At 45.6% G+C, this 12713-nt stretch overlaps 1 protein-coding gene across 2 annotated transcripts in view; it reads right to left on the bottom strand.

Moving 5' to 3' along the window:
• Positions 1-12713, bottom strand: part of arid4b (AT-rich interaction domain 4B) — a 285409-nt gene that overhangs the window by 84023 nt on the left and 188673 nt on the right. Inside the window, exons 17-19 of one of the 2 annotated variants that reach the window (XM_072498496.1) lie at positions 11429-11613; positions 7884-8126; positions 4696-4780 (exon numbers count right to left, since the gene is read on the bottom strand). In XM_072498496.1, the coding sequence (XP_072354597.1) occupies positions 4696-4780; positions 7884-8126; positions 11429-11613 (513 nt within the window). The remainder of the gene's footprint in view (positions 1-4695; positions 4781-7883; positions 8127-11428; positions 11614-12713) is intronic. The other variant, XM_072498497.1, reaches the window with a different exon arrangement.

Raw genomic sequence — 12713 nt, forward strand, 5'->3', positions numbered from 1 at the left:
CACCCTACATAACTGCCGCGTTGCACCTCCTCCACCCTCCCACCCTTACCCCCTCTCTCCTCCTAACCACCGCAGCACCCCCACTTCACTTTCGGTTCACTAGTATTTCTTGCTAGCTTGGCGACTCCCACCCGAAGGCCGTATCCCAAACACCCCCCCCCCCCAATTGCTTCTCTCAAATCCTCCTCCCCGGCCCCTCCCCTAGTACTCCGCACCCAACCCAATGAAAGAATGACCCCATACAGAACATTCTCGAACCACCAGGCCTCAACCCACAACAGCCCCATATGCATTGCACAGAGCATAACAAGAAACAAACAGAGTAGAATACAATTAAACAGTATACTCGCCAGCACCAACGGGCCCCCTCCAAAAAACTCAGCAATTTAACTTCAATACAAAAATACCCCCAGAAATGAGGGGGTGCAATCACCCCTATGACAACTTTTCCCAATCGGCAAACAAAAACATGCAACAAAACTCAGCAGAGATCAGGGACGGAATTCTCCTTTCCGGGGACTAAGTCCGCATGCTGGCGGGAAACCAGCGCGAGCCACTCCGGCGACAACAGCCCCCGAAAGTGCGGAATTCTCCGCACTTCAGGGGACTAGGTGGACGCCGGAGGGGTTGGCGCCACGCCAGCCAGCGCCGAAAGGGACTGCGCGTGTCCGTGCATGCACTGAACCGCCGGCGTATTCTGGCGCATGCGCAGGGCGTTGTCTTCTCCGCGTCAGCCATGGCGGAGCCCTAAAGGGGCCGCCGCGGAAGGAAGGAGTGACCCCCACGGCACAGGCCCGCCCGCAGATCGGTGGGTCCCGATCGCGGGCCAGGCCACCGTGACCCCCCCCCCCCTTCCCCTCACCCGAGGACTGCACCAGCCGACCCTCCTGCCAGGTCCCGCCGTGTGGGACCATGTCTAATCCACGCCAGCGGGACTGGCTAAAAACGGACGGCCACTCGGCCCATCGGGGTCCGGAGAATTGCCGGGGGGACGGGACCACTGCCAACGGCCCCGCCACCGCCCGAAAACCGGCGCCGGAGAACACGGCAGCCGGCTGCGGGGCAGGATTCACGCCGTGCCTGGGGTTTCTCCGACCCGCTTATAATTTCCACCAAGTTCCTCTTTCAGACCTCCCCCAACTTATGTTCCTTAATAAAGTCTCAAAGTAATACTCCCGGCCCTCGAAAGTGACCCAAAGTTTGGCCGGGTCCAACACCCCAAACCGAATCTGGTGGCAGTACAACATTGCCTTGGCCTTGTTGAACACTGTCCATCCCTCAGCCAGCTCAGCACCATTGCCCTGAAAAATCCGGGTTCGGTTTCCTTCCCAATCTCAACCCGCTGCGCTCTGGCCCACTTCAGGATCTTTACCTCGTGTTGGAACTTGTGTACACGCACAATCACCGTCCGTAATGGATCCGTGCTCTTGGCTTCTGCCTCAGGTACCTATCTGCCCCATCCACCTTCGGGGTCTTGTCCGGCACCTTCTCGTCCACCAACCTGGTCAGCACTCTCACGATGTAGCCCGTTGCACTAGTTCCCTCCACTATCTCTGGTAAGCTCAAAATCCAAAGATATTGCCGTCTAGACCTGTTTTCCTGACCTTTGTTCGCAGCAGCGTGCACATGTCACCCAGGATTGCCATCTCCGTTTCCAGCACCTTTGCCACCACTTGGATAGTAGCCCCCTGCACCTCCAGGCTCTTATCCACCCGTTCCAGAGTCCCGTGAAGAGGCACCACGGCACCCTCAATGACCTTCCACCAGTCACTTTGCATTTGTTTACGCTGCTGCTGAAATTCGTCCTAAATGAAGGTCACCGACTGCTCCATTGGCATCTTTCCAGTTGACGATGACCCTTCCCCCTTCGCCATTTTTCCAATTGATACTGGGCCTCGAGTCTCCTCCAACTCTTTAGCCACGGCTCTCACTGTGTTCTGCCAAGTTTGTTAACCCGTAGACATGCCCACCCGGGGGAGAACTGATTCCCCCTCCACACAACTTTTCTGCTGAGATTCCCCAAACTTAGGATAAAAGGGACCAAAACCGGAAGTCTTGTGTGAATGTTTTGTCAGCCCAAGCCTGGATAGTGTCCAGGTCTTGCTGCATTTGGACATGAACTGCTTTATTATCTGAGGAGTCGCGAATGGTGCTGAACATTGTGGAGTTATCCCCGCTTCAGACCTTATAATGGAAGGGAGATCATTGTTGAAGCAACTGAAGATGATTCGGCCTAGAACATTATCCTGAGGAACTTTTGCAGTGAGATCCTGGAGCTGAGATGATTGACCTCCAACCACCATAACCATTTTCTTTTGTGCCAGGTATGACTCCAACCAGTGGATCTGATGCGTTCATTGTTCATTAGTTCTGTCTATGTTTGCTGCTTGGAACACAAGTAGCCCCTGTGTTGTAGCTTCACCAGGTTGACACTCATTTTTCGGTATGCCTGATGTTGCTCCTGGCATGCTCTCCTGCTCTCTTCATTGAACCAGGGTTGATCCCCTGGTTTAGTGGTAACGGTAGAGTGGGGGAATATGCCGGGCCATGAGATTGCAGATTGTGGTTGAATACAATTCTGCTGAAGGCCCACAGTGCCTCATGGATGTCCAGTCTTGAGTTGCTAGATCTGTTTGAAGTCTCTCCCATGTCGCACGGTGGTAGTGCCACACAACACAACACAACACAAGGGTATCCTCAATGTGAAGTTGGGATTTTGTCTCCACAAGTACTGTGCGGTGGTCACTTCTACCAATACTGTCATGGACAGATGCATCTGCAGCTGGCAGGTTGGTGAGGATGAGGTCCATACCACCTGCTGCAGTCCCAGTCTAGCAGCTATGTCCTATAGAATCCGGCCAGCTCGGTCTGTGGTGTGTGGTGGTACTATCGAGCCACTCTTGGTGACGGACACTGAAATCCCCCACCCAGAGCATATTCTATGCTCTTGCCATCCTCAGTGCTTCCTCCAAGTGGTGTTCAACATGGAGGTGCACTGATTAATCAGCTGATGGCCGATACGTGGTAATCAGCAGGAGGTTTCCTTGCCCATGTGTAACCTGAAGCCATGAGACTTAATGGGGTCCAGAGCCAATGTTGCGGACTGCCAGGGCAACTCATTCCCGACTGTACACCACTGTGCTGCCACCTCTGCTGGGTGAGACAGGACATACCCAGGAATGGTGATAGTGGTGTCTGGGACATTGTCTGTAAACCACATGATTGAGATTCTACAGAATTGCAGATCCTGTGCATGGCTATGTCAGGCTGTTGCTTGACTAGTATGTGAGACAGCTCTACCAACTTTGGCACAAGCCCCCAGCAGCACAGTAGCACAGTGGTTAGCTCAGTTGCTTCACAGTTCCAGGGTCCCAGGTTTGATTCCCGGCTTGGGTCACTGTCTGTGTGGAGTCGGCACGTTCTCCCCGTGTCTGCGTGGGTTTCCTCCCACAGTCCAAAGATGTGCAGGTTAGGTGGATTGGCCATGCTACTTTTGCCCTTAGTGTCCAAAAAAGGGTAGGTAGGGTTACTGGGTTAGGGGATAGGGTGTGGGCGTGGGCTTAGGTGGGGTGCTCTTTCCAAGGGCCGTGCAGATTCTATGGGCCGAATGGCCTCCTTCTGCACTGTAAATTCTATGATTCCACGTTAGTACGAAGGACTTTGCAGGATCAACGGGGCTGTCGTTTCCAGTGTCTAGGTCGATACTGGGTGGTCCATCCGGTTTCATTCCTTTTTTGTGTTTTCGTAGCGGTTGAATACAATGGAGTGGCTTGCTAGGCTATTTCAGAGGGCATTTAAGAGTCAACTACATTGTTGTAGGCCAGATCAGGTAAGGATGGCCGATTTCCTTCCCTAAAGTTCATTAGTGAACCAGATGGGTTTTTAAGACAACCGACAATGGTTTCAAGGTCATCCATTTTAATTTGTGCTTCACACAATTGAGAGATGTTGAGCTCATCGAGAGGGAAAGGTAGCAAAGTCAGCACAGTGTTGCCTGGTTGGAACAAATGTAAACATTAAATCATGAAAAAAACAGTGCTGTTTTTATTAGAACAGAGGTGGTTATAGGATGACTCGATAGGAGTGTAAAATTATGAAGGGATCGGATTGCTTCTTCATGTTGAAGGCTCTAGAACAAGAGAACACATCTGTAAAAGATTTAGGATAGAGAGCAGGAGAACCTATTCTTCTGTACATACAGGGACGGAGAGGCTGCGTAATGCACTGGCAGATTTATTGATTGAGGCAGAGATTATGTCAGATGATTGAAGGGAAGGGGAATAAAGGAATATGGGTCAGAAAACGCACAGGATTGAGATCACTGCTCGTGGGCAGAATAAACATCATTTTAAAATTCAGAGCACTGGTTTAGCTGTAACTCTACAGGAAAGGTTATGATGTAGAAATAATTTATGCCATGATGCAGGAGTCCATGTTATTACAGTTGGTCTCTATCAGGTGACCATTTGGCCTGCGAACTTGCTCCACATTCAATAAGATTATGGCTGATTTTCTACCTCAAATCCACTATGCCACACTTTTGCCACATTACTCAATTCTCTTAGTATCCAAAAATCTCCTGATCTCAATAAAATAACTGCTTCTTGCAAAGCACTTGCAGTTTAAACAATATACTATTTACTTGGTTACAGAACTTATTCTTCAAAGGAAACGTGCCTATGTCACTGTGCTTACCTTTATTTTCTTTCTGTGTTTAATTTTTGGGACATTTTTGTCTGCTGGTCGCACTATTTTGTCTGCCTTGATCCATTCATCATACCTGACAATCAAAAAAAAAAGACAAGCTCATGTCTTGAGTTAGAATGACACACTGCAGATTACAGACATACATGAGGGGTACATTCAGCACCTGGAAAGGGCTGTGCTTGAAGAGTTCATGCTGCAGCCCCCACTTCACCCCATGCTCCCTGTTGGAAATGCAAGATGGGTGAATCCAATTTGTGGAGATACGGGTGCTTTGCAAAAACAGCAAAGCACACTTTGGAAAAGAACGCACTACTTGTACATAATTAAGCACTGTTAGATGCCGAACTTTGTAATGTGCAAATAGATTGGAGTTGACATTAAAAGGTTGCTGATAAAGTGAAGCTCATTTATGACAGGGCGGTCAAATTGAATAATGACACTTCAATTCAGGAAAACAAGCACAATCTCCTCAAGACAGTTTCCTTTGAGTGGCCTGACGAAAATAAAAATGTGAGTAATGCTTTGAAAAGAACTAATGCAACCGATAAAAATAGACAGATTTATTTTTCCTTTTTGCGAAGCAGTTTAAACGATATGGAAAGCACAACCATATCACTGCAAAGTGAAACAGCCAGAGAGAAAAAATGGAACTCTGGTGCGAAATATTTTTGTGGCGTTTTATTTTCGTATAACACTTGAGTGTCATTTTAGTAGACCTGCATTTCAAAATGTGCTCTGAAGCATCATTTCATATTTTCACTTAATGCGTAGCGTTTGAATTACCAGATTCAAATGACTCTTGAGCACTGGCAACATGGCCTTCCCCAACAGGTCTTCATACGGACACAGCCCGTTGTTTTGACCATTACAAGAATTCAGGGAAGGTGGGGTGTGAGCAGACATCAGCCACGTTTAAGAAAATCTAAAAAAAAATGTAAAATTTAACTAGAAGAATATGTATGATTCATTTTCTCCCAAACCCTCCCCAATTAATTTTCCCCAGAAAATGTATCTTCATGTTTGCCCTTGCTGTAAGAGAACAGCATGAAGCCTGCTCCCAAATTAATTACCCCCCAGTGTGCCAACATGAGATACAATTCTGCTTTGACCTTTCCCTTACTGCAGACTCCAAGCAACACATTTTAACTGGTGACTGAGTGGAGACTGAATCAGTGTTTGTCCAGTGGTTTTGCCCCCATTGTCCCCCACCAACGTTACTTCTGTGCAGCTAGGTATTAACTCAGCATAGGGGTCTCCAAATATTGCCAGAGACTGACCTCCCATCTTGCATCCTCTGTAAACTTGAGCCCATCAAAATCTCTGCTGCCTATATCCTAATTCACACCAAGGCCTATGCTTGCTGACCTACTGAAACCCCTAGTCTGAAAAGGCTTCGATTTTAAAATTGTCATCCACATTTTCAAATTCTTCCATGGGCTTGTCCCTCCGTATCTATGTAACATCCTCCAATCCTCTGAGACCTTGCACTCCTGCAATTTTGGCCTTTTACACACTCCTGATTTTCATTGCTCCACTATTGGCGGCCGTGCATTCAGCTGCCTGAACAGTGGAATTCCTTCCCTCGCCTTCTCTACCTCCTTCTCCTTCTTTAAGGTTCTCCTTAAAAGCTCTCTCTAAGCTTTTGGTCATCTGTTCTAATATCTTCTTATGCGAGTCATTTTGTTCAACATTCCTGTGAAGCACCATGTGATGTTTTACTACGTTAAAGCCACTATGTAAAATCAAGTTGTTGCTAAGGAACAAGAGAATGGTGTGTACACATTATTGTTTTAAATCCACTGACGTATTTTTAAACTGTTAAAAACACATCATTGTTAGAAAACTGCATGGGTTTCATCGTTATAAGCGGCTTGTTTAATGAAGGGAGGACTGTTAATTACGATTGGAAAACCATTATACAAGCCCTATCTGGAAGTCACTGAGGTGACAAATTGCCGCCCATCAGTGAGCATAGCCATGATTGCTGCTGCTTGAAACTCAAGCAGTCAATTCAGTCACAAATACTGGTATTTATGGAACATTGTATAACTTCCCCATTTCTTTGTAACATGGTTCATTCCATATAACTGCCACAGTGCACTGTCCTAATGAATGTAGGCCTCCAAGGTTGAAAGAAGATTGCTCCAGTAGGAAGTCATAGTACTACCATTATTTTCACAAGTTACATAACTTAACATAGATACCAGTACTAGACAATAACTACATTAATGCCAAGAATCTAAGTCGGATGTAACAAGCCTTCAGTATGTCAACTAAAGCACGCCCAGGGCTTGGCACTCCTCCATTTCCCTGATTTATGCTTCAGTTTACAGGGATGTGGAGCCACAGAGAACCTGGTCTTAACGCTCCTCCAATTCTGGCCTCTTGTACATTCTGGATTTCATCGCCTCTCCATTCGTGGCCATATATTCAGCTGTCTAGGCCCCAAGCTGTGAAATACCCCATTAAACTGCTTCACCTTTAAGATGCTCTTTAAACCTCCCTGACCAAGCTTTTGGTTACCTGTCTTACTCTTACTATCTCCTTATGTACCTCAGGACTATTTTAAAAGTTCCAAATTAAATGCAAGTGGCTGTTGTTGAATGAGATGTTTGTAATGCACGACAGTTGAAGTAATGTTCCTAATGCCCTCTTTGCCTTCTTGTCTTCTCCCCTGAGGAATGGGAGCACCCCACTAAAACCAGGTGCTTACCTAATGCCTAAAGTTGACAGTCATGGAAAGTGAGACGGGTGAACAGAATTGAAATGTTAAGTTGGTCCCTGTGCTAATTCAAATGTTCATTCTTTCAGCACAGGAATATTGTACTCAATGGGACTACCAACATTTTACAGCAACAAGGCAGAGGACCAAAGTGCAACTATACAAATTACTTCATGATGGTCAAAATATTTAGACCAACCGGGGAAAATGTGCTGGGCACAAAGCACTAGGGCAAGGTAGAGACAGCAAGACACACACACTCATGCACACCAAGTTCTGTCGCACAAGTTTCCAATTGCAAGGCTCAAGGCTACAATCTAGGAGCATGACATGGACAATTGGAGGAGACAGGAAACAAGAGACCATACAATGGAATGATTTAATCTGCAAATCTGCATGGCATTCCCTTTTAACAGCTCTAGATGAGATAGGTGGTTTATAGCTTCTAACTCACCTCACATTCCAGCCACAGTAGTGGACCAAGTATAGGACCATTCCACCCTCCACGTCACAATTTTTAATGCTGGCTTCATACAGCTTCTGGTTCCTCCCTCGACCATATCTCACTTGAACTTTCATTCCTGCTGGGTAGCACTCAAATTCTTCCTCTTCTTCCCTCTCTTCATCATCACCATCTTCCTCCTCTTCATCTTCCTCATCCTCTTCATCTTCCTCATCCTCTTTACTGCTTTCATCCCTAACCCCAGATAAATGAAAAACATTTATGTTTTTAAAAAACAATATTAGCAATTTCCTTCTGTTATACTTTAAGTTTGCATTAAAAATGGTCATGGTGATTTAGTGATACACTACAATATTGTTATTCTAGTTCCCTTCCAAAACTCAGGACATTCTGAGCACCAAAACAGTGCTTCCAGTCCTAGTAACTATGATGCATATTAGGAGCGTATGCTCAAAATGCACCAAAAACTATTGACCAGCTGTGTACAATTTTAAGATTAAAATATTACAATTTTAAAAATGTAGTTTAAAAAGTGATTTAATGCAATATTTTTAATCTCTATCTTTCCATCTAGATTAGTTTCCACTGGCGCATTTAGCGGAGGTCCAAAGTTGCACCCCTCCAAGATAGTAACCAAAAGGCATGTAACAGTCATAAATCCCTCTCCGTTCGAGAAACTCGAGAAGAGGCAGTGAAAATCCTTCCTCAATACTTCATGTGGCGACGACAGCAGCCACAGGGAATGTAATTATCACAGTTCATGAATTATTTGTTGCAAGACTTGGATTGTTCATAAATATGCAAGTGTCAGAATTGTTTGAAATATCTATAAAAGATTGGTGAAAACTTTGAGAATTATATTTTATTATTTGGGTTGATGAGGTAAATGGACCTGAGGTGGCAAACTGGACACCGAGAACAGGACTGACAAAAGGTGCCCGAACCTCAGTTCACACACTCGAGAGCCTGTGAACACTGCCAATTGTACCCTCTTAAAGCCAGACAACTCAATCCTAATTACTTTTATTTTTGATTTGTTGGTTGTCCCTTTGGGGCGTTTTGTCGGCTTGGGGTTTGGAAAAGGCTTACCACAGAACTGTTGCCTCATAGGCAGACATAGCCTAAATCTGAACATTAGGATCAACAATGTAACATGTAGGAAATTAATGGGGAATGTTTAATGCGAGGATTTGAATTTTGTTGGGGCAGACGTCAGATCAGAGAGCCGGGGATAACCAGGCCTCGGCTATATGGAGGATCCTCCGCTACATTTTAGGCTCATCAAACAACTAGTCAGTTGCCATCAGGGCTCCCCTCCCTTTAAAAGCTAGGAGCCTGTTCCCAAGAGCTGCTAGCCAATCGGAGGCTGGCAGCTCTCCAGTCTCAGCAGCATCACCAGGAATGGTGACCACTGCTAGGACTGCACCCAGCCAAGAGGATGCAGTGATGGAATCCACCCTCGTGGGGTTTGATGTCATCAGTCACTTAGTGGTGGGCCGCTGGGAAAAATGCCAGTGGCAGCCGGAAGACGCCGTTAATTGACCGCCAGAGTGGCAAAGCTGGCCTCTGGGCAGGAAAGCCATCCTTCACCCTTCCACAGCTAGTAAAGTGCCATAGCACTGGACATGCCACCCTTAAGCTTCCCTCACCATTATGAGCCACATTGGCTCCAAGCCATCCCTAGAGGTCTATCAAAATCCAGCCCCGATGTATCCGAGACACCGTACATGCCACAAATACAAATAGCTTTGCCTCCCTTATAACACTGAACTCTGACACTCAATCAATCTTTCTTTCCAACCCCCCCCCCCCCCGCCTTTTGCGTATGCCTGGAACGCTGCAAAAATCAAAACTTTTCTACACCTGAACAAGCATTCTACTGGGAGTTTAAAGTGAGCTTCTGATTAAGTAATCATCTGTATAATTAGAACAAAGTCTTGCACGTACTTTAATAGACCGACAGGTCGGAAGTAACAATACCGCATAAAGCTAAAATAAATTTAATCTATCCTACCATATGGCGTAATTCACAACCAGCTCAATAAAGTTCGAACAAGGAAGGCAACAAGTTTTATGCCAAGTGACTCTGAAATCTGTCCAGACCAAAAATCACCAAATGATCATATTATCTTACACCCGACCTCAATCTGTATTACCTGTGTTGAGCTTCCTGTCTCTAGTTTTAATAGCTGCGCTGATTTTATTTACTATCCTACTGGCTTTACGGTCTCTGATTCACTAGCTATCCCTATGGCAGTTTTCCAGTCCCTAAATTAATTGCTATACTGGTATTAATGTACATAGTTCACTACTTCACCATCCTTCTTGTATCTTTCCTCTTTTAAACTTCAACAATCAAGGTCCCCAGACACAATCTGTAGTTTCCTATTACTATAGCAGCACAGTCTATTCGGAGAGAATTGAGGAAGCACAGGCCCTGGAACAGCCTCCTGCATAAGTCAATGATCAGCTGGTTTTATTGTTCTTTCTCACTGCTTATTGTACAGCAAATTCAACTGTTTTGGAAAGAGAGTTGGGTTGGAGTCAGCAGCATGTTAGGAACTGGGAAATCTGTGGTCAATCCCACCTTCTCATCTATGTCAGTCATTCTCTTGGTGTTGCTCACTCTCTCTCTCCATCTCTCCCCCATTAATCCATCCTTCTTCCCTCCCCACTACAATTCTCCCTGAATATAATTCTTATCCCCCTCCATATGCTTCTTCTCCCCCACTGTCTGTATACATTTCTATTCCCTCCCTTTGTATACCTATCCCACCCACCGTGTATCTTTCTCTCCCCACAATGTATCTCTCTCTCCTCTGCCTTCCCCATCTCTCTCTCCCTCTTTCTCAAAGTCACTTCCTTTCCACTTCTTCCCGATCCCTTCTCTCCCCATTTGCCTTCAGTCTCTGTGCTGCCATATGGAGAAACTGCAGGGAAGGGTCAAACAAATGGACCAAAATATTTCACACTCTGAGTACATCAGATTTCTGGTGCACTTCCTGATAAAAAGCAATGTTGCTTTACTGTATGCCCAATAGGGATTCAAGCTCAACATTCATAGAAGGTAAAAGCACAAGAATGATCAGAATGAAGTAACTTTGAATGAAGTGAAGACTTGCACTCGTTAGGTTTTGCAATGGCAAAAACACCTTCAATTATTGTCTAAGACTGCCCAATTTCTTAATTAATCCACTGGCTGTTGGGAAAGTTGGTGTCTGATAGAAGCAAGGCCCATTGTACAAAAAGTAAATTCTGCAAGGCTGTGACTGAAAGTTAAAGCTTACATTGATGGTAACTACAACTTATGCCATTCCATTGTTGGCACGGTGTGGGAGCATCAGCAGCATACTTTAAAAAATACACCCCTTCCCCAGGCCAATCAAATTGGATGCTCTTTAACAAATTTAGCTGGTGTGTCATCCCCTAATTTAGAAACTGGTTTCCACCAGATTGACCATTTAATGTTCACAACAATTTCATTAGGACAAGCAGCTGAATGCTGGGTTGCAATTTTAAAATTCTGAAACACTCACCCATGTTTTCCTTTATCTTCCAATCTTTTTGTCTTTAATTCTTCACTTTTGCATCGAGGAATATCTCTCACACCACCGATGTGATCTCCTTTGCTTTCTTCACTCTCTTCGGTTTTCACTTTGCTGCTGTCCTTTCTCGTGTCTGGCGCCTGTGCCGTGAATTCTGGCAGGTGCTTCTTTCGCGCCTACGAGGATAAAATAGCTCCATTACGAGCAACAAAGACCCTTGCCAATTCTCTTTTAATCTGGTTGGTGGGTGACCTGCGCCTAGGCTTCTCCATGCCAGTGCAGGAATGTGGGTGTTCCCCCTCACAGGAGCCCATGTGAGATTAGCAGCTCAACAGGGAAGGAGAGCACCAAACTATTGCATGTTTCTTTGGTGACTAAACATTCTTGGCAGATTATCAGGTTTCCACAAATTACCACTCTAAGTCACACTGCAGGTATTTCTAGTTCTCAGTGGAATTAGAAATAGTTAACAGGTTTCATCTTTCAAAAGGGCAGGATCTCATAAATCGGTAATTGAACTTAGTACTTTCCTGCTCTGAGTGGTTCATTATATGTACTCTGTTTAACAAAGCTGTCAATACTGAGCCGGAGATTATTAGCGCGCACACACCTGTTTATGCTCTTACATAGAACATAGAACAGTACAGCACAGTACAGGCCCTTCGGTCCACGATGATGTGCCGACCATTTATCCAAATCTAAGATCAACCTAACCTATACCCCTTCAATTTACTGCTGTCAAGGGCAGAACGGTGGCGCAGTGGGTTAGCACTGCGGCCTCACGGCGCCGGGGTCCCAGGTTCGATCCCAGCTCTGGGTCACTATAGGTGTGGAGTTTGCATGCTCTCCCCGTGTTTGTGTGGGTTTTGCCCCCACAACCCCAAAGATATGCAAGCTAGGTGTATTGCCATGCTAAATTGCCCCTTAATTGGAAAAAAAATATGAATTGGGTACTCTAAATTTATATTGAAATTTTTTTATTTTTTTTTACTGCTGTCCATGTTCCTGTCCTAGAGTTGCTTAAATGTCTCTAATGACTCTGACTCCACCACCTCTGCTGGCAGTGCATTCCACGCACCCACCACTCTCTGTGTAAAAAACCTACCTGTGACATCTCCCCTTTCCTTCCTCCAATCACCTTAAAATTATGTCCCCTCGTGACAGCCATTTCCACCCTGAGGAAAAGTCTCTGGCTATCCACTCTATCCATGCCTCTCATCACCTTGTACACCTCTATCAAGTCACCTCTCTTCCTTCTTCGCTCCAGTGAGAAAAG

This window comes from Scyliorhinus torazame, chromosome 4 (assembly GCF_047496885.1).
Source record: "Scyliorhinus torazame isolate Kashiwa2021f chromosome 4, sScyTor2.1, whole genome shotgun sequence".
NCBI lineage: Eukaryota > Metazoa > Chordata > Chondrichthyes > Carcharhiniformes > Scyliorhinidae > Scyliorhinus > Scyliorhinus torazame.